Genomic DNA, 24,391 nt, shown 5'->3' on the forward strand with positions numbered 1-24,391 from the left:
CCATGTTTCACCTCTTTTATCCCGTTGTCTAACCCCTCAAATTTCTTTTCTAATCCCTCACCGGTACCCCTCATTTGGCCCTCTAATCGCCCACTATCAACCCTCATTTGGCCCTCCAATCGCTCACCCTGAGCATCCATCCGGTTCCCCATTACCCCCATTTGGTCCTCCAATCGCTCACCCTGAGCATCCATCCGGTTCCCCATTACCCCCATTTGGTCCTCCAATCGCTCACCCAATCGCTTACTATCAGCCCTCATTTGCTCACTATTAGCCCTCATATCGTCCTTCTGCAGGTTGAGGGACGCCTGCATTTGCGCCATAAATTGCTCCATGAGGGCCTGCATTTGGGCCATCCCTCCCACTTGTGCAGCGGGTGCGGCCGCCGTAGCTACTTGCGAGGCGCCATTTCGCGCGCCCGTTACCTCGTGCGTGACGACGCTATTTTGCGAATCTGCTACCCCCGCTGTTTCGCTCTCCTCATGTCCCTCATGTCCCTCAATTTGGTCCTGGACCGACCCTGCTTCACTCTCCCTAACCGGACCCCAGCCGTCTTGATCCGCCATAGCGCGACTTGCAAAATTCGAGTTTCGTAAAACAAAACAAATTTCGGCCGCTCCAAATTTTGACCAAATTTTTTTTTTCCTCTATTCGTTTTTTTTTTTTTTTTCTTCAAAATTTGGTCGGGCCTCGAATCTCACTCCCGACACCAATTGTTACAGATACGACTTTGATGGTATGGTGGGCCGAGCGGGATGGCCGCCGTATCCGTACAAGTTACCCGATTGTGCCCGAATGTTAACTAATCGCGCTACGCTGGCTCAATAGGAAAGAGAAGACACCCGGCTGGATTACAATCACACAATACGACACCAAGGGTTCAGTTCTCAAGTATATTCGTACGGAAAAAGGTTAGATTACAACTACAAGAGGGACAGCATAGGAAGACAGGCACTTAGACACACTCTTATATTAACCCTAGACAGACCACAGATAAACGGGACAACGCTGACTCACACGGGATTTGATGGCAAGGAAAGCGGCAGTCGATGGCTCAGGTGCACCTGGCTCAGGGACAGAATCACGTACGGTGGTGTCCAGCAGATGCGGGGAGGTCGCTCAGCGCTCGTGGGTCGCGACTTTGGTGGAGATGCCGGGGAGGTCGCTCAGCGCTCGGGAGGGTCGCGACTTTGGTGGAGATGCCGGGGAGGTCGCTCAGCGCTCGGGAGGGTGGCGTCTTGTCCTTCCAAGCTCGGGGCGCATCTGACGTCACGTCCGGCGCGGGGCCGCGTATATCCGGCGGGGAGTCACGCCCTCGCTCGTTAGCTCCGCCCCATATGGCATCGGCCCATGGCTTCTCATTGGGTGCGGGGGTTACCGGCTCCGCCCTTGACGAGGGGCCGACAGGGAGCCCCCTTCTGGGTAACCCCGTCGAGCACATGTTCAATGGCGGCCAACCGAGCCGGAGTGAGGACGCAAAGCCGCTGTTGTTGTGGTTGTTGTTGGAGCTTGAGATGATGGGAAGAGATGCGGGGAGGTATGGGAAGGTCCTAAACTCCTACTGGTGCCATATCATCACATTCTGGTGCAACGAAGAGTCATAATTAATGGAAACAAGTCCTTAACTGACATAGATTAAGAATAACTAGCAAGATGTCCTATAATTGTCTACGTGTGGTGCGGGGGACCTGGGCACGACATTTAATGGGGGAATGAAGGGGAAGATCGGCTCTAATGGGTGTTGTTTACAGACAATGGGACTAGGGAATGGGGTAAGGGGAGAGTTGGGGAGTATCGGAGAAGATAGGGGAATATTTACAAGCGGATATGGAGGTCAAATTCCATATTCGCAACAATATACAAGGCGCAGGGAGGTGAAATTTGCTGCACGTGATGTGCAACGTGCGCAGAGTAAACTGAGTGTTCATTTTCGTCTGTAGGATGTCTAATAAATAAAGATATAAGCACAGTGGAAGTGGTCAGGTGATCGGACCATTTTTCTTTCAAAGGAATGTCAATGGTAGCAGGTATCTGCAGATGATCAATGATGAAGTTCTACCGCAGCTGGAGGAGAACTTTGAGCGACAGGTTCATGATGTCTTCAGATATCTCTGGTGGGCCCAAGACAGCGCCCCCAGCACATCGTCTTATCGCTGTCCGAGATCGACTGAGGGAACTCTTTGGAGACCGAGTCATCGCCCTCAACCATGCAGTGGAATGGCCGCCAAGATCACCTGACCTCACACCATGTGATTATTTCCTTTGGGGACATTTAAAGAACAAGGTGTTCGACTGTTCGTAACTCCTCCCCATGATTTTGACGAATTGCAGGGCCATATTCGACATGAAGTGGATGCTTTGCGCAATGACCCGGCTATGGTGAGACGTGCAATTCAGGGCATGCTCCGCCGCTGTGAGCTTTGTGTTGAAAGGGGAGGTGGACACTGGATATGTTGAAGGTGTGGGTGCATAAAGGCCAATCATTCCTGAGAAAAGTTCACATCTGACGTTCATTTTGCATCAATTAATCCTGACTTGCATTAATTAGCCAAACTTGTAAAAATGCGATTTGAACTTGTCATTTTCAATGAACATGTACTCGGCCATGTGTGACAGCAATGATGCATGGAAGGTATCAATGGAAACTTATTTAAATGGAATATTATATTTTGAACGCGAATCGGAACATCAATCAGTAAATAAACAGTACTTTGGCTGTGAAGTTTTAACGACTGCACATGCACAGAGAAGAGTGAGTTGATATTGTTACGTTTGTGGGGGTATGGGATGAAATCCCATAGTAGAGGCAGAATTGTATAGGTGCAGCATGGACAGTGGATGTGTAGGAGGCATCTCGATGTATTAAGTAAGGAAACTGGAGCTTTAGATTGTTTTTGTGTCATCACACGGGGGGGTGGAGCTATGTTTAACTAGGTAGGGATTAAAGTTGGTTTTCCCCCAGTTTGTGATTGCCTCCTGTGGCTTTTCCCTATGTTTTTGTTTTGTTTTGTTTTTTACAAGGCTGGCCATAAAACCTTTGCTACTACAATATCAACAACCTCCCATTAACCATTCATTCGCTCTTCCCTCTCTTCCTCTAAAGACTAAAGTTTACACTGCACACACTGTTCTCATTAAAACTCACCACATTCTGCTCTCATTACCCCTCCCTTTTTCCTTGTTTGTCTTCCCATTGCGGGATTGGCACATGTCCATTGACGTGTGCCGAGGGTGAGTCAGAGGTCTACCATATACTTTGCCCAACCTCTTTGAGTCTTTATGCTCTACTTCCACTGTATATTTTTTCCTTAATTATTCTGTTGGAGCCATGTTTTGTGTACAAATAAATAAGTAAGAATGCCTCAGGGGGAAATAAGTGCTATGGGTAAGATCTGCTCTTTTGTGCCTTTCTTGATGAGTTTGTAAATATTGTTGCGGATATGGGATTTGCATCCATCCATATCCGCTTGTAAATATTCCCCTATTTCCTCAGTACTTCCCAACTATCCCCAATCCCCCATTCCCTAGTCCCATTTTCTGTAAACAACACTCTGTAGACCCGACCTCCCCCTATTTCCCCCCATTAAATGTCGCATCCAGGTCCACCGCATCTCACGTAGACAACTATAGGACATCTTGCTAGTTATTCTTAGTCTATGTCAGTTAAGGATTCGTTTCCATTAATTCTGACACTTCGTTGCACCAGAATGTGATTGTATGGCATCGTTAGGAAGTTTAGGACCTCCCAATACCTCCCCGCAGCTCTTCCTCACGGTTCAGCAACAACAACAACAACAACAGCGGCGGCGGCGGCGTGGACAGGGAGTGCGCGTCCTCACTCCGGCTTGGTTGGTAGGGGGTGTTGGGAGGACATGAGGCCTTCCCAGCGAGCCGCCATCGAACATGTGCTCGACGGGGTTACCAAGTAGGGGCTCGCTGTCAGCTCCTCGTCAAGGGCGGAACCCGGTAACCCCCGCACCCAATGGAAGCGGCGGACCGGTCCCATCTGGGGCGGAGCCAACCAGCCGAGGGCGTGTGACTCGTCGCTGAGCATGCGCAGAAAGAGGGAGGTGACGTGAGATGCGCGCTGAGCTTGGAGAAAGAAGGACGCCACCTCCGAGCGCTGTGAGACCTCCCCGCATCTTGGACTGGACCGTGCTTTATCCTGTCCCTGAGCCAAGGTGCACCTTGTGCTATCGACTGCCTGTCCTTCCCTGCCATCAAGCCCTGTGTAAGTCGGTCTTGTCCCGTTTGTCTGTGGTCTGTCTGGGATAAAATAAGATTGTAACTAAGTGCCTATCTCTTCTGTGCCTTTACCTCACTACCTTGTAATCTACCCCTTTTCTCCCCCACTGTAATTATATCCTCCTCCGGAGGTCTTGAGAACTGTACCCCTGGCGTCGTTTCATTTATCCCAGTCGTTGTGTCCTTTCCATCATTGATTTAGCATAGCGCGATAAGGTCAACGTTTGGGTGGAATCGGGGTCTAGTCGGGGAATAACTGTTAGGTCGCGGTCATACCAACCGCTCGGTCAACAATAACATCTAACCGCGATCCATAACAATTGTTGTCAGGAGTTGGGATTCGAACCTGGGACTAAATTTATTTAGCCCAAATTTTGGACACCAATTGTGTTATTACCGTAACAATTGGTGTCAGGAAGTGAGATTGGACCCGAAGCGCGCTTCACGCGCTCGAAATTATTAACTGTGAAATTTGTTTTGTTTTAAAATAAAAACCCGAATTTTGGAAGTCGCGCTATGGCAGATCAAGACGGCTGGGTTCCGGTAGAGGAGAGTGAGGCAGGGTCGATCCAGGACCAAATTGAGGGACATGAGGAGAGCGAAGCAGTGAGGGCGGCAGGTTCGCAAAATGGCGTCCTCGCGCACGAGGTTACGGGCGCGCAAAATGGCGCCTCGCAGATGGCTACGGCGACCGCGCCCGCGACCGTAGCAGCGCCCCTGGTGGATTTGAACCTTTTTTTAATACAAATGAAGGCCCTTATGGCCCAGAATAGCGAACGGTTAGAACAAAGGATGGGGTCCAATAGCGAGAAATTGAGGGAGGACATGGGGGCCAATAGCCAACGGTTAGAACAAAGGATGGGGTCCAATAGCGAGAAATTGAGGGAGGACATGGGGGCCCAGATCGGAGGGTTAGGGAGTAGAATAGAGGGATTAGACAATAGATTAGGGGAAATACAGGAGGGGTTAACGGGGGTAGAAAACAGAATGGCCGCTCAAGAGAATCAAATGGAAGGGATGAAATAGGGGTTAGAGGGGTTAGAAAACAGCATGGAAGGCAAATTGAGGGACATGAGGGACCAAGCGGAAAGGGAAGTTAAAAAAATGGGGCAGCAGATAGAGGGGGTCAGAATGGGGGTAGAAACTAAATTGGATGCTCACAGGGAGGAAATGGAGCAGATGAGGGTGGCATCTGGGCAGGAGATGCAAGTGATGGGAGAAGAGATCAGAAGAGGTGTGAGTGAGGAGGTCGGAGGAGTGCGCGAGGAGGTGAGGCACTGTAAGGAGCGCATGGAGAAGGAGGTGAGAAAGGGGACTGTAAAATTGCAAGGTGGTATAGAGGAGTTGACGCTGGGAGTAGAACAACTGACAGTGGGACAAAAGGAGTTGGGGGACCAGGTAAAGAAGAACACAGCGGTAATAGAGGGTTTAAAATCGACACAGAAGGAGATGAAAAAGGACGTAGGGGTAATTAAAAAAGAGTGTCAGACGGTACATGAGGACCTGACGAGGAAAATGAACAAGGTGGTAGAGGTGATGGAGGTTAAAGAGCGGGAGGTGCGGGAGCACATAGAAAAAAATAAGGTGGAGTTGGAGGAAGAACTTAAGGGGGCGCACGAGGAGATGAAGGAGGTGAAGCAGAAATTAGAAGAAGTGGAAGAAGGGGTGAGCGAAATTAAGAAGCGACGGAGAGAGGATAAGAAAGAGATAAAGGAGGAAGTAAAAGAATTGGTCCAAAGTCTGTGTTCGGATCGTGATGATGTGCTCATTAACCGGATGAGGGATTCGCAGGTGATGGAGGAGAAGCGAAGAGAAAGAGGACCCGGTGTAAGTGGTGACCAATATGGTCGTGCGTATGATACGCCAGGTGATTTAATGAGCTTGGGGGTCGAGATGGACCCGGGTGTTCGTGAGAGGCCGTTGGTGAAGTGTGCGACAGGTCTGGTGTGCGAAAAAGGAGGTGTGCGAGAAAGTCCGACTCTGGGGTGTGTGAGGAAAAAGTGCGTGCCAAGGAGTGAGGGTGCTGTCGAGAGTGAGTCGGTCGTAGCGCGTGTGCGAGGGAGCACATGGAAGCGCGTAGTGAGGAGTGTTACGGAGGGTGTAAAGGGAGAATGCACGCCTGTGGTGAGTGTTACAGAGGATGTAACGGGAGAGTGCGTGCGAGAAAGGTGTGTAACGGACGGGTGCATGGGGAAAGAGTGCGCTGTCAAAAGTAAGGAAGAGTGTACACCTGTGGTGAGTGTTACAGAGGGTGTAACGGGAGAGTGTGCGCGAGAAAGGTGTGTAACGGACGGGAGCATGAGGAAAGAGTGCGCTGTCGAGAGTAAGGGTGAGTGCGCTGTCAAGAGTGGAGGTGAGAGTAGTAAGAGTGACACGGAGCGTGAGTTGGTTGTGACAGGTGAGAAAGGAAGCACACCTGGAATGGTAGAGCGTGTGTGGGAATGCACGCTGGAATTGGTAGTGAGGCACGTGGTTGGGTGTGCGAGTAAGAGCACACTTGTGATTGTCACAGAGGAGGTGACCGAGGAGGGGGCGCGAAGAGGTGTGTTGGTGAGGTGTGCGAGCGACGAATGTGTGCCAAGGTGCTCGGTGGTCAGGTGTGTGACCAAGTCTGTGAGCGGAATGAGTGTACCGAGGTGTGTAAGGAAAGGTACGAGGAGCATGGGAACAGCTGGAGGTATGAGCAAGAAAGGGGTAGCGTATGCGTGTGAGCATGCAGGTGAGGCATCGACGGTAACCGGGTTAGCGGTTAGAGCGACTTATAGCCGAATCGGGCCCTCGGTGCGTGCCGGGCTTCGCGTGCCGCGAGAACCAGCGGGGGTCCGAGCCACGGCGGGTTCGAAAGGACCGCCGTACGCGATCCACGCTGGGCCTCGCTTTGAACGGCCGCGTCCGTGCTCCACTAGGCGGAGCGGGCAGCCTGATAGGAAGGGTCGTCATGGCGACCACTTTTTGTTGAGGCATTCCGGCAGGTCGAGATCGGGCCATGGGATTGCTCCGTGCCGAGATGGTGCGTGGGACCTCGGCCCGGGTAAACCTCCTTCCCTGCACCGAATGCGGGACGTATCCAGCCGCTGGCACCAAACAACCCGCATTCATGGCTTGGCTGTACGAAGCCGAGCTTTAGAAGTAAATTGGCGCACCGAGAGGATCTAGTAAGTAGACTGTAATGACGAGGATAGTGTTTTGGCCCCGAAATTAGAAAAACAAAATTTGATGATTGGCAAAGGATTGGCAGTAATGATTGGCAGATGATGGGTAGTGATTGGCAAATTTTTGATTTGTTGAAATTTGATGTGCAAAATTGGTAGTGGGAGATGCCCGATGCGGTGGGATGGCAACTCTGTCATCCCTCACAAATGGGGGCAAATGCGCAATAGTTTATGGGGTGTATGGCAGTGAAAACTAGCCCGGGTGGGTTAGGATATTGTGTGTAGGGATCTAGCGAAGATGACATTAGGTGACGTTAAGGTTAGTTAGTGACAAGGATACCTGTAGAGGGGACGCAGGTAGATTAGAGTGGATGATAATGACGAGGGAGCGCAATAGTTTAAAGGGACGACTGGGAAGCGCAAGTTGCAGAGGGGAGTAGTTAGATGAGATGATGCTGTGTGAGAACTGGACAGGTGTGTGGAGCAGTGTATGAGTAGTGAGTGTTGTGGATCAGCGCGAATGCGCTTGGGGGAGAGAAGGGTGCAGGCGGCACCAAGTATGAGAGCCCAGGTTTGCAAGCACAGGTGTGTGGAATATATGGAGCGGAGAATGAGTGGTGTGGAATACATGGAGTAAGTGGTACAGAGTGGTGTGCATGGTGCGAAGGTGTGGATGGGGGAAGAGTGGACCCCTTTTCACGAGGACCCGGGGAGGGTAGTTTAAAGAATAGTTAGAAGGTATAGGTAAATTGTGGTTGGATATTGGCATTTGTGGTGTGGATGCAGAATGGTATTGTGGATGGGTGCATTGGTGTGGTGAAATTGGCTGGTCGTGTGGCCTGTTAGTATGAGTGTGAATGGTTGGGCACTCCGCCACTGTTAGATGTCGGCCAGGTGAGGCCGCAGGTGGGCTCTGGGAGCCGTTAGTGTCAGTGGGTGCCTGAGGATCCCGGGTGTGGATCGGGCAGCCCGTGCCAGAGAGGGCACTGAGGGGGTGAGAGTGCGAGAGGGCCTTCCCCAGTTAGTTAGGTTAGGGTGAGGAGCAGGTGAGCTCGGTAGGCAACAACAGTGGTGGAGGTGTGCAGGTGGGCGGACCAGCTGGGAGCGTCACACGACCCAGCCACCGAAATTGTGCGGGGGCACCGAGTGATGAATCGGGGGAGTGAGACCCCAACTTGAGAAGCACCACAGTTTGGTCAATGGGAATTGGTTTTTAGAACCCATAGTGTAAGTTGGCCAATGGATTGGCAGGGAAAGGCCCCGGGTAATGTAAAGTTGTTAAAGTCATTTAGGAAATAGTTAGGATTGATGAACCTGTCGCACCATACGCAGCCACTTACCTGAGGTGATGATGATGACTCCACACCTGTGTTCCTTTGTTCTGTGTTGCAGGAAGGGAGAATTGCTGTGTGGATTTGTGAGACGCATCACGATGTGGATGAGACATTGGGGTGATTCCATCTCTCCCTCCTTAGGAGGGACTGATGATGAATTGGTGATGGCAAATTTTGATGTTGAGTTGGAGATGGCAAATTTTGATGAGAATTGGAAATGGCAAATTTGATTGGTTAGGAGGGAGAGAAGACAAATTTGGTTTCTGGGAGGAACGGGGAAGACAGTAGGGACGTTTGTTGATGTGTAAAGTAGATGTTTATGGGTAGTGTTGTGTTTTGTGGATACAGTAAGGGGTAAGGGAGGGGCAATGTAGGTTACCTGGTGGGGGGGGGGGGGGGCGTACGGTAGGAATGTACCTGTCTCACCTGATTCCCATGTGCCCCCAGTGTGCATTACCTTATATTGCATGCACTTTTGCGCCCTTACCACCTTACTCACTTGTCTTCTTTTGTCTCCCACCTCCGAGGATCTGGCTTTGGGGCAGAGAGAGAGGAGAGAGAGGTGCTGGCTCCGCAGTTTTGGGCCTGTACTTCCGCTGCTTGCTGCCTGGATCGATACACCATATGGACCGCAATTTTTGTGGCCGCCCACAATGGACCGCAGTTCTTTTGCGGTCAAGCACCACCCGTGGATGGACCTGGGTCAACGTGGCACCTATGCCATACAGGTGAACCACTTTTACTTGGCCCCCCTGACGGCCACAATTTAGAAATGGACGCGGTTGGCGCCTTTCTTTATTTCTAAAGAAGCCAGAAGGCCAAGTGCACTCCATAAAGGCAAGACCAGCGGCAGAACATCGGCCGGCTGCGACACCACCGGTGACCATGGACACTTAATTGTGCATTGTTACTGAACACTTTATTGGTGCACCGGATGGTGCTGACTGTACATAATGGGGTGATGCTTTTGGTGCTTGGATGGCGTGCTCTGCACATTATTAAAGGCCGTAGGGCCACAGGGCACTCGTGGGTTGGTGTATCGATGCTGGCATGCGTGCTCTCTCTATGCATAACATCTGCATGTGTTCCTCAAAGAACAGGTCCTGGATCGTAGTGTAAATATCAGTCTTGTATAAATGATGCTCCCTACCGGCTGTATGTGTAGTTTGAGGATGCTTTCCGCGATTCGGTTATCCTGTGGGTGTGTTTCTGTTAGGAGAAGGGTGCAACGTCGCAGGGGGACATATTTACTCATTTGTGAACATCTGTAAAACTGTCGCACTCAGGGTTGAGTTAATAGTAGAGGGAACTACATCTGAGTGCCACACTAATGTAGGTAAAAATTTATCGGGTCGGGACGCCCCGAGGTAGAGAAGGGTGCAATGTTGCGGATATGGGATTTGCATCCATCCATATCCGCTTGTAAATATTCCCCTATTTCCTCAGTACTTCCCAACTATCCCCAATCCCCCATTCCCTAGTCCCATTTTCTGTAAACAACACTCTGTAGACCCGACCTCCCCCTATTTCCCCCCATTAAATGTCGCATCCAGGTCCACCGCATCTCACGTAGACAACTATAGGACATCTTGCTAGTTATTCTTAGTCTATGTCAGTTAAGGATTCGTTTCCATTAATTCTGACACTTCGTTGCACCAGAATGTGATTGTATGGCATCGTTAGGAAGTTTAGGACCTCCCAATACCTCCCCGCAGCTCTTCCTCACGGTTCAGCAACAACAACAACAACAACAGCGGCGGCGGCGGCGTGGACAGGGAGTGCGCGTCCTCACTCCGGCTTGGTTGGTAGGGGGTGTTGGGAGGACATGAGGCCTTCCCAGCGAGCCGCCATCGAACATGTGCTCGACGGGGTTACCAAGTAGGGGCTCGCTGTCAGCTCCTCGTCAAGGGCGGAGCCCGGTAACCCCCGCACCCAATGGAAGCGGCGGACCGGTCCCATCTGGGGCGGAGCCAACCAGTCGAGGGCGTGTGACTCGCCGCTGAGCATGCGCAGAAAGAGGGAGGTGACGTGAGATGCGCGCTGAGCTTGGAGAAAGAAGGACGCCACCTCCGAGCGCTGTGAGACCTCCCCGCATCTTGGACTGGACCGTGCTTTATCCTGTCCCTGAGCCAAGGTGCACCTTGTGCTATCGACTGCCTGTCCTTCCCTGCCATCAATCCCTGTGTAAGTCAGTCTTGTCCCGTTTGTCTGTGGTCTGTCTGGGCTAAAATAAGATTGTAACTAAGTGCCTATCTCTTCTGTGCCTTTACCTCACTACCTTGTAATCTACCCCTTTTCTCCCCCACTGTAATTATATCCTCCTCCGGAGGTCTTGAGAACTGTACCCCTGGCGTCGTTTCATTTATCCCAGTCGTTGTGTCCTTTCCATCATTGATTTAGCATAGCGCGATAAGGTCAACGTTTGGGTGGAATCGGGGTCTAGTCGGGGAATAACTGTTAGGTCGCGGTCATACCAACCGCTCGGTCAACAATAACATCTAACCGCGATCCGTAACAATATGTGCCCCATTATTATTGAATCTTGTGTGCTTCTAAATACGTACCTGTTCTTTGGTATGTGGTTTTCCATCCTGTCTGTTTTTGTTTAATTTCCTTCAATGGCTTGATTTAGTGTGTACAATTAGATAGACAGGATGTTTTGCCTCACCGATCGCTCATGCCACTAGCCATCGTGCACTCATGGTTCCACTCAACCGTATCTGATAAATAGATATATGGGTTCTCTCTCACAGCACAGATCCTCCTGGTGTCAGTGCATTTAACTTTGCCATGACACATGACCTGACTCAGTTCATCTCAGCTTCGACTTGAGTTCCTGAACGAGTTACTGAAAACAGGTATCCTTACTTCCACCACCGAAGGTTGATGGAGGTTATGTTTTCACCCTTGTCTGTCTGTCTATTTGTTACTTGTCATAAAATCCTTTTTTGACAAGTATGTTGATCACTCCGGTTTGTGTGTTTGTCTGTCTGCTCACGTATACTCATCTACAGGTCACAATTTTAAACCGATCTTCATGAAACTTCACCAAACGTTTGAGTTGGTGTTCTGACAGAATCCTCTATTTTTGATATTAAAAGGTCAAAATAGGCCAAAGGTCGACCACTTTTTTTAAATTACTTGAATCCTCAATTTTCATCTGATTGACTTGAAACTTGAAAAGGATTCACACATCAGCTAACTGAATTCAACCACCAACAATGTTTGACATCAACATCGGCCAAAAGGTCAATAATTCAAATTTCTAAAATCCTCAATTTTCATACGATTGACTTGAAATTTGAAGAGGATTTTCATATTTGCTGACTGAATTCAACCACCAACTATTTTTTAGGTCAACATAGGTCGTAAGATCAACATATGCCAAAGGTCAACCAGATTCTTCAAATTTCTAAAATCCTCAATTTTCATATGATTGACTTGAAATTTGAATAGGATTTTCATATCGGCAAACTGAATTCAACCGCCAACTATTTTTCAGATCGGTGTAAGCGATAAGGTCCACAACTTATTCAAATTTCTAAAATACTCAATTGTCATCCGATTCACTTGAAATTTGAATTCCTATCAGTGAAGAGGATTTTCCTATCAGCAAACTGAATTCAACCACCAACTACTTTTGAAGTCAAAAGGATGCGCTGCTCAGTGCCATTCAATTTTATTTTTTTCATATTTTTATGTATACAAAGTTGAGGCTCATGTAATAGTTAACACACCAAATATATAATAACGGGAGCGGGAGACAAGAGGGCGAGTGAGAGGAAAGTACACAAGCACAACAACAACAGAGAACAGTGACATTGGTAGATTCGTGGAGGGGTGGAGGAGTTGAGATAAAACGGTATTAAACAAATGGACACGACTTTCAGGAAAGTCGGAATTTGAAAAAGGTGGATTTGGGGTATATTAACGGAGGTAGACAAGATCAAGGATTTGGGCGAAGAAGACAAGACAAGGGTGGTGGTGAACAGCTGCTTTTAAAGATCTAGAGGTGGGAGTGGGATTGAAGAGAGTTTGGGAGTTTGTTCCAAAGGCAGGAGAAAATAGGAATGAAAGAGTGAAGGTGAGCAGAGTCTTGAATTTGACAGTTTCACAAGAAGAGGGTTGTTGGCAGATCTTGTGCCTCCTCAAGGAATATTTGGGGGACAGAGCACAGATAGGGTAGGGGGAGTTAGGCCAGAGAAGTCATTAGAAGAAAGAAAGACCACCAACCTGCCTGCAGTGAGAGAGTGAAAGGCCCTCAGAATCAGCTTCATCGTGGGAGATACCAATGATACTAAAAGCTTTGGTTTCTACAGCATGAAACTGAGCTTGGTGTGAGGCAGGAGCATCAGCCCAGAGGGGAGAACAGTACTCCATTAAGCTGTAGATGAAAGCCTTGTATGTGGTGAGAAGCTCAGTAGTGCCAAGAAAAGGCACTGCACGACAGAAGATGCCCAGTCGGCGACTGCCTTTTGAGGCCAGCTTGGAAATGTGGTTTTCCCAGGAAAGATCATGGGAGATAGTGAGACCCAAAAGCTTGAGTGACAGCGGGTTTTCCAAACCGTCTTTACGAAGAGAAATAGTGAGGGTGTGAGATTTGTCAGGATTGAATGACATGTTCAACTTGTTTGACCAGTTTGTGATTTTAACCAGTCTGCAGAGAGTGAAGAGGCTGCTGCTTGCCAATCTCAGGGTTGAGATATGGAGTGACAGAGGGTGGAGTCATCAGCAAAAGATAGAGTGGCTTTTCCAGCGAGTCGGATAGATCATTAATGAAGAAGAGTGGATTTTCCAGCGAGTCGGATAGATTTATTAATGAAGACTAGAGAAAGCACAGGGCCTAGAACACTGCGTCGAGGTATTCCAGCCTGGTCAAGAAGGGGAGATGAGAGAATGCCATTTCGAGCCATATGTTGACTTTGACTGGAGAGGGAGTCTGCGCCATGTGTGGGGATTTCCATGGATACCATAAGAGGAGAGTTTCATGAGCAGGGCGGGGTGCCCGACCGTATCAAATGCACGACATATGTCAAGGGAGCCGGTTCTGAATTCCTGTTTAGCATTGAGGACCTCCATCCATTGCTGAGTCAGCAGAAGCAGCATGTCCAGAGTAGAGTAGAGTGGTCTGAATCTGAATCCAAAATTATTATCAGAGATCACGCCATTAGAGAAGAGGAAGGATTTCATATCAGAAGCGATTATGGATTGGGAGTAGGCTGATTGGTCTGTTGTTGCAGGGATATGTTTTTGCACATTTTTTGTGTAAAGCTGTAATGTTGTCTGATTTCCAAGTGTATGGCAGATGACCTTGAGCAAAAGAGAGGGTGAAGAGAACAGAGAGAGGGAGTGACTGTGGCAGAGCAGGATTTTGGGACCCGTGGGCTGATGCCACCTGGTCCAGTTGGGGAATCAGAGTCGAGGTTTGACAGAAACTTCTCTACCTTGTCGGTAAAGAAGGACGCAGAGTCCAGGAGCAGCTGGGTACGACTGGGTAAGGTGAGTACAGAGAGGGATGGGGTTGGGACACAAGATTTAGAGGCAAACACAGAGTTGTGGCATTCAGCTTTTTCATGTGCGGAGTCAGCTGTGAAGCCGTTTGAGGTAAGGGAGGGAATTGGAGGGGAACTAACACGAGAAACAAATTTGACCTGATGCCACCAGGACTTGGAGGGGGGAGACAAGTTTGAGAGTTCAGTCTTGAGAGTGGATAGATATTATTTCCTGGCTCTGTTGAGGGTAGATACACACTTGTTCCGAGCTTTGTGAAAGCATATTTTTTTGAGAATTTTTTAACGTCAGTAAATTCCAGAATTTTTTGGGGATTAATTTTACAATTTTTATTTTATTTAAATTGAATTAAACACTGTTGAACACAAATCGCCTTCTTGTTTCTTCCACGAACCTCCAGATTAGCAGTAGTTGGACATGTTAAATAGGGTGGTGCATGAGGATCATGTTGAAGACTGCTTTAATTGCACTTAACATCCATAATTTTTCTTTTTAACAATCTTTAACTTCATTATTACATTGAAATTGAAGTACACATTCCATGGTGTAACATGTTCTGTGAACTCTAAAGATGGTTCTCAATCTCATTTTGCTGCAAAAGACTGATGCTGATTTGTACACAGGTGATGTCTATTCTGTAAATGTGGAAGGCAGACAACACAACAACGATTCATCTGTCACAGAAGATTCAAAATGTGCTTCTGCAAAGGAAGGTTCAGATGATATTCACATGACAAACGGAAGTGTTTCCTGTTTTTCAACTGGTGAGTGGAAACGGAAAAAATTATCATACCATCTTTTGTGTTGAGAAAATCTAAAATTTTCGGAAAAGTGTTAAATATTTTGCATTTTGATTTTGACAAAAAATAAAATGTGTTCTTTGTCTCTGTAGAACAATCCAGAAGTAATATGGGACAAATAAGGTCCAGTCGCAGCTTGACAGTGAGGAAGAAGCCTTTTTTGAAGAAACGATCACAAAATCAAGACTCATTTCCTATAAAATACAAGTGCATGTGTGGGCCTCTCAAAACCAAGATTAATATTAAATTAAACAAACACAAAATGGCTCTGGAAAGGCGAATACGTTATAATTGTAATGTGTGCAGAATGGATTTTGCTTCAACAGGTAACATCAAAATACATATGAGGATCCACACTGGAAAACGCCCCCACAAGTGCTCTGTCTGTGATAAAGGTATCTTGAGAAAAAGCAATTTGAAATTACATATGAGGACCCATACAGGAGGACGACCTAACAAATGCTTGATATGTGATGAAGGTTTCTCTCAAAACAGCAATTTGAAATCACATATGAGGATCCATATGGGAGAGCGTCCTCACAAATGCTTGACATGTGATAAAGGTTTCTCTCAAAACAGCAGTTTGAAATCACATATGAAGATCCATATGGGAGAGCGTCCTCACAAATGCTCGATATGTGACAAAGGTTTCTCTCAAAACAGCAGTTTGAAATCACATATGAAGACCCATACAGGAGAGCGACCTCACAAATGCTCGATATGTGATAAAGGTTTCTCTGAAAACAGCCATTTGAAATCACATATCAGGATCCATACAGGAGAGCGTCCTCACAAATGCTTGATATGTGATAAAGGTTTCTCTCAAAACAGCAGTTTGAAATCACATATGAAGACCCATACAGGAGAGCGACCTCACAAATGCTCGATATGTGATAAAGGTTTCTCTGAAAACACCAATTTTAAATCACATATGAGGATCCATACAGGAGAGCGTCCTTACAAATGCTCGATATGTGATAAAGGTTTCTCTCAAAACAGCAGTTTGAAATCACATATGAAGACCCATACGGGAGAGCGACCTCACAAATGCTCGATATGTGATAAAGGTTTCTCTGAAAACAACAGTTTGAAATTACATATGAGGATCCATACAGGAGAGCGTCCTCACAAATGCTCGATATGTGATAAAGGTTTCTCTCAAAACAGCAGTTTGAAATTACATATGAAGATCCATACTGGAGAGCGTCCTCACAAATGCTCGATTTGTGATAAAGGTTTCTCTCGAAAAGACAGTTTGAAATTACATATGAGGATCCATACTGGAGAGCGACCTCAGAAATGCTCGATTTGTGATAAAGGTTTCTCTCAAAACTGCAATTTGAAATCACATATGAGGATCCATACAGGCGAGCGACCTCACAAATGCTCGATTTGTGATAAAGGTTTCTCTCAAAACTGCAATTTGAAAACACATATGAAGATCCATACTGGAGAGCGACCTCACAAATGCTCGATATGTGATTAAGGTTTCTCTCAAAAAGACAGTTTGAAATTACATATGAAGATCCATACTGGAGAGCGACCTCACAAATGCTCGATATGTGATAAAGGTTTCTCTCAAAACAGCGGTTTGAAAACGCATAAGAGGAACCATCCAGTGGAGCTGAAATCTGAAATACCATGATATGAAAAATAAGGTTAAGAGGATTTCGAAATTGAAGAAACCTGACATTGTGCCAATGATAGTCGGATCAACGAGGCTAACCAGCCGCTCTAACAGGGAAAATGGCCTTAAAATGCCTGTTGTTGTTGTTGTTGTTGTTGTTGTTGTTTTTTGATAGTCGGAGCAAGAGGGAATCCAGATGATCAAGAAAACCCTAACTGAGAACATAAAAAGTATTCCGGGGAATGTCACGACAAACAATCTACAGGTGGAGGCTGTCAGAGTTTCAGTGATGGTTATAAAAGGAGACCTTGGAACAAAGTTATGAGAATGAAGTTTCACAAACTGGTTCATGAGTAATGATCCGAAAAAGGAGGTGGAGATTTTGAGTTCTGGGAGAACTGCCTCCCACCTCCTAAAACCCGCATATGGAGATAACAACCAACGAGAGCATCCTTGCAATTGTTCTATTTGTGACAAGATGACATTTCCAAGCGGAGCTTGAACTTCTCCATCGTGCAACCCACGCTGGAGTGCTGCACAAAAAGTGCTCTAACTGTGGGAAAAGTTTTTCTCATAAAGTTTTGTTAAAATCACATAGCATTACCCATACTTGGTTGAATGTATCCTGCTTGTAAGTGATCCTCAGCAGTAGGCAAGGTATTCAGTGAACCAGTAAGGAGAACGCTATCATGAAAGTGTACAGCCCTTTGGGCATATGCAGTGCATTCAGAAAGTATTCAGACCCCTTCACTTTTTTCACATTTTGTTATGTTGCAGCCTTATGCTGAAATCGTTTAAATTCATTTTTTCCCTCATCAATCTACACTCAATACCCCATAATGACAAAGAGAAAACAGGGTTTTAGAAAGTTTTGCAAATTTATTAAAAAGAAAAACCTGAAATATCACATTTACATAAGTATTCATACCCTTTGCTATGACACTTGAAATTTAGCTCAGGTGCCTCCCATTTCTCTTGATCATATTTGAGATGTTTCTGCACCTTGATTGGAGTTGACCTGTGGTAAATTAAATTGATTGGACATGATTTGGAAAGGCACACACCTGTCTATATAAGGTCTCACAGCAGACAATGCATATCAGAGCAAAAACCAAGCCATGAGGTCAAAGGAACTGCCTGCAGAGCTCAGAGACAGGATTGTGTCGAGGCACAGATCTGGGGAAGACTACAAAAAAAATCTGCTGCATTGAAGGTTCCCAAGAGCACAGTGGTCTCCATAATTCTTAAATGGAAGAAGTTTGGAACAACCAGGACTCTTCCTAGAGCTGGCCGCCCGGCCAAACTGAGCAATCGGGGGAGAAGGCCTTGGTAAGAGAGGTGACCCAGAACCCGATGGTCACTCTGGCTGAGCTCCAGTGATCCTGTGTGGAGATGGGAGAAACTTCCAGAAGGACAACCATCACTGCAACACTCCACCGATCTGGGCTTTATGGTAGAGTGGCCAGACGGAAGCCTCTCCTCAGTGAAAGACTGGTCAAAGTGTCATAGTCAAAGGGTCTGAATACTTATGTTGATGTGATACTTCAGTTTTTTCTTTTTAATAAATTTGCAAAACTTTCTAAAATCCTGTTTTCTCTTTGTCATTATGGGGTATTGAGTGTCGATTGATGAGGGAAAAAATGAATTTAAACGATTTCAGCATAAGGCTGCAACATAACAAAATGTGAAAAAAGTGAAGGGGTCTGAATACTTTCTGAATGCACTGTACCTTGTCAGCACAACTTCTCAGAGTACCACCTGTAACCCCTGACAACCAGCCAGCACTCCGAGAGCCCCTTGATGAAAGCCATACGTCCGGCTGTCACCAGAATGTCCACAACAATGACTGCAAACTTGTGTCAAAAGACAAGAAAAATCTCCAAATGCTAAGCCCACCCGCATCCTCAAACTAAGTTTAAATAAAATGACAGCTTAAAAAAGAAAAGCAACATTTATTAATTTGGTTCTCTATATTGTCGTAATCGAGAATTGTTGAAAAATTGATGCCAAAAACTCAAATGGCAACAGAACTTAATCTCTCAATCTGATCATTGATGTCACCGCGCTTCTTTCAGGGCCTTCCTTCGGTTGTTAGTTTGTTATTCTTGTTTCTGTCCTTGCCATGTATCCAGTCAAGTTCCATTTGAGTTTTTTTTTATTGTGACGAGTGCTTAGGAATTTTGTTTTTTTATCTGATTTCGTTGTTTTTCTTGTCCCTTTTTTGGTTATGCTCAGTTGGCATCTTTCCATGGCAGTTTGAACATCAATTTTTACTCAATATTTGCTCTCGTCCATGCTTCTTTGCCATGTGTGATATGGGGAGAACACCCTTGTTGTAAAATTGTTTATCACAACAAGACTCCTGCCTATGTTTTTCATGAAACTTGAATTTCTGAAGGGTTTCACAATAAAGAGATGTCCTCAAAGCACAAATGTGGTATTGTGAATATGTAATGGCACATTATGATCAATTATCAGTGAGTGGAGAGTTTGCTGTTGTCCATGTTCCCATAAGTAATCCTTCTCAAACCGAGAGTTGTTCACCAAACCAGTTGAAAGGCTTGCACAGCATTTACCATCATGATATGACTGCTAACCCCCGCTCTTGCAGGGAAAATGGCCTTAAAATGCATGTTGTGTTTGTTGTGTATATGACTGCACTTCATGCCATCACTGATTGCTGCCAAGCAGCTCACTGGTCCCAATGTGGAAGGCCACACAGCTGGTTGCTACCACATTTTTCTCAACATCAATGGTGAAGCATTGTTCATGGAGGGAATACCTTTCAACATCGACTTTCAAAAAAGTGAAGACAGGAGTGAACCACCCCCACCCCCCTTCCTCCCCCCCCCCCCCCCTTTCCACCAAAAGATTGAGATTCAAGTTGATTTGGTCACTGGTCAGACCAAGCAGTAATATTTTTTCCATGGAATCCATCATCACTTCTGACATTAAATCCTTCCTCTTCTCCAATGGCTTGATCTTATATCAATATGGATTCAGAGAAGGCCACTCTATTCTGGACATGCTGCTTCTGCTGTCTCAACAATGGACGGATGTCCTTTACGCCAGACAGGGAATCAGAACCGTCTTCCTTGACATATTTCGTGCCTTCAATATGGTCTGGTACCCCACCCTGCTCATCAAACTCTCCTCTTATGGTATCCATTGAAATCTCCATGCATGGCTCATGGATTTTCTCCTGGTGCAGTCAACATGTGGCTGTAAATGGAATTCTCTCATCTCCTCTTCCTGACCAGGCTGGAGTTTCTCAAGGCACTATTTTGGGCCCTGTGCTTTTTCTAATCTTAAACAATGATCTTTCTGACTCTATGGAAAATCTTTTTCTTTTTGCTGATGACTCCACTCTCTGCCATTCCATCTCTCATCCCTCAGATCGACAGTTCCGGGTAAAAAGCAGCCTCTTACCTCTCTGCAGAGTTGGATGAAATTTCAAGCTGGTCAAACACATGGAACATGTCCTTCAATCCTGATAAAGCTCAGACTCTCACCATGTCTCTGAAAAGACCATCTGGAAAACCCTCACATCTACTTTCTAAACAATCCTCTCTGAAGAAGTTCTGTCACTCAAGCTTTTTGGTCTCACTATCTGTCGTGATCTTTCCTGGGAAAGCTACATGTCCAAGCTCGCCTCCAAAGCCAGTCTCCAACTAGGCATCCTCCATCGTGCGAAGTCCTTCCTTGGTACTGCTGAGCAGCACACCATCTACAAAGCCTTCATCCACACTTTGATGGAGTATTGCTCTCCCCTCTGGGCTGGTGCTCCTGCCCCATACCTAGTGCAGATTCACACTGTAGAAACCAAGGCTTTTAGGATTGTTGGTATCTCCCACAATGAGGCTGATTATGAGGGCCTTTCACTCTCTCACCACAGGCAGGTTGGTGGTCGTTCTATCCTCTATAGCAGCATTTCTCAACCGGGGGCCCGTGGCCCCCCAAGGGGGCCACGGGCCTTCGACCGGGGGGCCACGAGCGGACGCCGAAAAACTGCGATTCAGAATGCAGAAGCTTGTAATGTACAATTAAGGTGACGAGTCTCCGGTCATAGTGTCAAAGTAAAAAGGGTAGATGAGTTTAACCTTCTCTAAAAAAGGGTAGATGAGTTTCTCTCCATCTCTTTCTGCTTCTTTACATCTCTACTTCCTTTCTTCTCCTTCCCTCCAGAGCACTTTTCTAAACCTAATTTTCAACCTTACTGTATTACCGTTACAAAAGTAATTAATTCGTATTTGCAATTTTTTTCTCAGATGTCGAAGGCTCGAAAATGGAATGACAGCTATGTCAAGTTTGGATTCACGAATGTCAGTCGAGATGGCGTGGACTGCGCGCAATGTCTGCACTGCTCGGTCGTGATGTCAAATGCGTCACTACGTCCTTCCAAACTTTCAAACCATCGCGACAAGATGCATCCCGGAAGGAAGGAAGATAATATCGATGCTCTGTCTGCGAAACGATCACAATATGACCGTGAAGCGACACTTCCCAAATTTGGATTCCGGCCAGAAGAAAAACCTGCTCTTCAATCCAGCTACGAAGTGGAGTACAAGAAGCCGCACACTATTGCTGAGGACCTTATCAAGCCATGTACAGAGAAAATGGTGGAATTGATGATCGGACCAGAGGCGAAAAAGAAGATCCAGCAAGTTTCGCTCTCTAATGACACGATCCGACGACGGATTGACGACATGGCTGCTGATGTGTGCCGTCAAGTTTGCTCCGAAATCAAACAAAGCATGCTCCAGGCTAGCCTTCAATTAGACGAGTCTATCGACACCGCCCTGGAGAGCCAGTTGATCGCCTTCGCTCGCTACGAGAGAAAGGGAAAGATGAAGGAAGAGTTCTTGTTCTGCAATACCCTACCAACCACAACGACAGCGGCAGATATCAAAGCTATTGTGGACTCTTTTTTTGAATCTGACGGACTCGGTTGGCAGAATTTCAAGCACATTTGTACTGATGGTGCCCCAGCGATGGTCGGCGTCAGAGGAGGGTTCGTCACGCTTGTGAAGAACGAATGGCCCCATGTGACGTCCTCCCACTGTTCGCTACACCGATACGCTCTTGCGTCAAAGACTCTTCCGCCTCGTTTGCTGGAAGTCATGGACGTCGCGGTCAAAGTGATCAACTTCATTCGTGCGAAGGCCAAAAATCATCGGCTCTTCCAACTCCTGGCCAACGAAATGGGAGCGGAACATGTTGGACTTCTGTTCCACACCAAAGTCCGTTGGCTATCGAGGGGGAAATGCCTCTCTCGGCTGTATGAACCCCGGGTTGAGGTGGAAATCTTCCTGCGAGACAACGAAAACAACCTCCATGTCCACTTCGACAATGAAGAGTTCGTCATGATGCTCGCCTACCTGGCCGATATATTCGGCCGACTCAACGAAATGAACCAGTCCTTGCAAGGCCGTGATGTGACAGTCAGTGACGTTCAAGACAAGCTTGCCGGACTGTCTGCTAGAATGGAAGTCTGGCAGGCACGAATCAAGGCCGGGTCCACTGCCTCGTTTCCTTTCTTGGACGAGCACCTGCAGACGCAGAGGATTGAGCTTCCCGTCAGCATCAAAGATTGCATCACTAGACATCTTGACAATCTCTCCGCTGAGTTCAAATCGTATTTCGACGATGCACCGTTGGATGTTCCGTGGCACAAAGACCCGTTCAACGCCAAAATTGAACCTACTGAAGACGAAGCAGAGGAGCTGGCAGAGTTGAAGGTTTCAAAAGCAATGAAGCTGGTCTTCAGTAACAAAGAAGACCTCTCCACCTTCTGGTTGTCTGTTCAGGATGCGTATCCACTACTCAGCAAGAAGGCATCCGTAATGCTCATTCAATTCGCCACAACATATCTTTGCGAATCTGGATTTTCTGACCTTGCGACCATTAAAACGAAGTCCAGAAACCGTCTTGACGTTGGGAACGATATTCGCCTTGCTGTGTCCAAGACGGAGCCGGACATAAGAGGCCTCGTCAGACAAGCCCAACAGCAAGTGTCTCATTGATTGTATTGCTTAGAAAAATGTTTACTTTGATTTATCTTTTAAGACTGAGTAAATAAATTTCATAAAACGAAATCTGCATCTTTTATTGAAGGGCAGGGGGCCACGAATGTTAAGCGACTCGGTAGGGGGGCCATGGGCCATCAAAGGTTGAGAAACGCTGCTCTATAGACTCCTCTCCGGCCTTGCACCCCCTGATGTGCCTGTGCTCTGTCTCCCATATATTCCTGCAGGATGCAGATCTGTCAGTAAACATCTTCTGGTGAAACTGCCACAATCAAGACTCTCTGCTCACCTTCACTCTTTCATTTGTCTTTTTCCGCCTCTGGAACGAACTCCTGCACTCTCATCAATCCCACTCCTCCCTCCAGGTCTTTGAAACAAGTCTTCACCACCATCTCATATCTTCCCCCATCCAAAACCTCGATCTTTTCTACCCCCATTAATCCACCTTAAATCCACCTCCTTCAAATTCCCATTTCTTTCCTGAATAAAACGTCGTTGTCGTGTCCATCTTGTTTATCCCGTATACCCCACCCCAGCCCTCTCTCTTCTACAGATCTCCCAATGTTCCTGTTCGCTACTGTTGTTGTACTTCCCTCTCTCTCCCCCTGTTGTCTCCCGCTTCCTTTTAAACTTGCGAAAATCGAAGATTTTATTGCTTAATAAAGAATTGAAGAATTAATTCTTAATTAATAATTAATTTAATTTAATTAATTAATAAAGAATCTTAATTCTTTTTTTTTTTTTTTTTTTTTTTTGCATACAAGATCGAAGCTCGTGAAAGAGCGAACATTAATCACACAGAAAGACAAACAGACACATACAACAAATAACATCGGGAGCAGTAGACAAGATGGGGAGAGAGGGGGAAGGACACAAACAAAACATTTGAGAGCAGGGACCGAGAGACATGGAGACATCGAGAGATCTGTGGGAGGGAGAGGGCTTTGGGGGGAGGCATGTGAAGGGGGGGGGGGAGGGGGTGGGAGAGGTATAAACATATTGTTACAGACGCGGGTTTTAGATGTTATATTGACCGAGCGGTGGTGTATTTAACCGCGTCCGAACAGTTACTCCGCGATTAGAACCCGATTCCACCCGACGTTGACCAGATCGCCCCACAGATATTCAATCGGGAAATCTCTAAAGCGACCGAAAGAGAAGGAAAAGAAGAAGAAGAAGAATACGGAGGAAGAACAGATTTATTATACACACAGCAATGGATGGAAGAAGCAGTAACACAGCGAATCGTTAACTTACACTATTCATTTTTACTTAACCCCAAGACAACGAGCAGGACAGGACGTTCACACTTACACAGGGGATAATGCAGGCAGGTAGGGCTTGAGGTGGATTGCTTGAGAGGGAGGCAAAGTCGGGAGGCCGCAGCTCGCGGTTTTGGCGGGAAACCCTCCGTCGTGTATCCGCTGCGGTAGACGTCACGCGCTGGTTCGGCACACCTGCTCCTCTTCTTGGGGTGGAGCCGTCTCCCTCCTTTCTGCGCGTCTCTCCAAAGCTGGTTTCCTTGCCTTACCTCTCCTCTTTGGCTTGGAGCGTTTCGCATCTCACCGATCCTCTTGGTGCAGTCTCTTTGCTCATCTCCCAAGGCCTCTCGTAAAGCAGTCCCTTACAGTCGCTTTTATCACCTCGAGCGAAATCAAGCCGCCGACTCCGAGGGCACGCCTACCGGGTCGCTCAC

General features: G+C 46.9%; 2 protein-coding genes across 6 annotated transcripts in view; both read left to right on the top strand.

Moving 5' to 3' along the window:
• LOC137412482 (uncharacterized) overlaps positions 1–19,102 on the top strand; it is a 34,508-nt gene extending 15,406 nt beyond the window's left edge. For all 5 annotated transcript variants that reach the window (XM_078770944.1, XM_078770949.1, XM_078770954.1 and 2 more), the window contains exons 5-6: positions 14,866–15,006; positions 15,135–19,102. In XM_078770944.1, the coding sequence (XP_078627070.1) occupies positions 14,866–15,006; positions 15,135–16,528 (1,535 nt within the window). In that variant the 3' untranslated portion in view covers positions 16,529–19,102. The remainder of the gene's footprint in view (positions 1–14,865; positions 15,007–15,134) is intronic.
• Positions 19,103–20,937: 1,835 nt separating this feature from the next.
• LOC137412480 (protein FAM200C-like) lies at positions 20,938–22,692 on the top strand. The gene has a single exon (XM_068097782.2). It carries the CDS (start codon positions 20,938–20,940, stop codon positions 22,690–22,692), a length of 1,755 nt encoding a protein of 584 aa, XP_067953883.2.
• The last annotated feature ends 1,699 nt before the right edge of the window (positions 22,693–24,391 follow it).

This window comes from Myxine glutinosa, chromosome 1 (assembly GCF_964187855.1).
Source record: "Myxine glutinosa chromosome 1, kmMyxGlut1.1, whole genome shotgun sequence".
Lineage (NCBI taxonomy): Eukaryota > Metazoa > Chordata > Myxini > Myxiniformes > Myxinidae > Myxine > Myxine glutinosa.

Excerpts from the sequence above, each read along its gene's own strand:
- LOC137412480 (XM_068097782.2), top strand. The coding sequence starts at position 20,938 with ATGTCGAAGGCTCGAAAATGGAATGACAGCTATGTCAAGTTTGGATTC.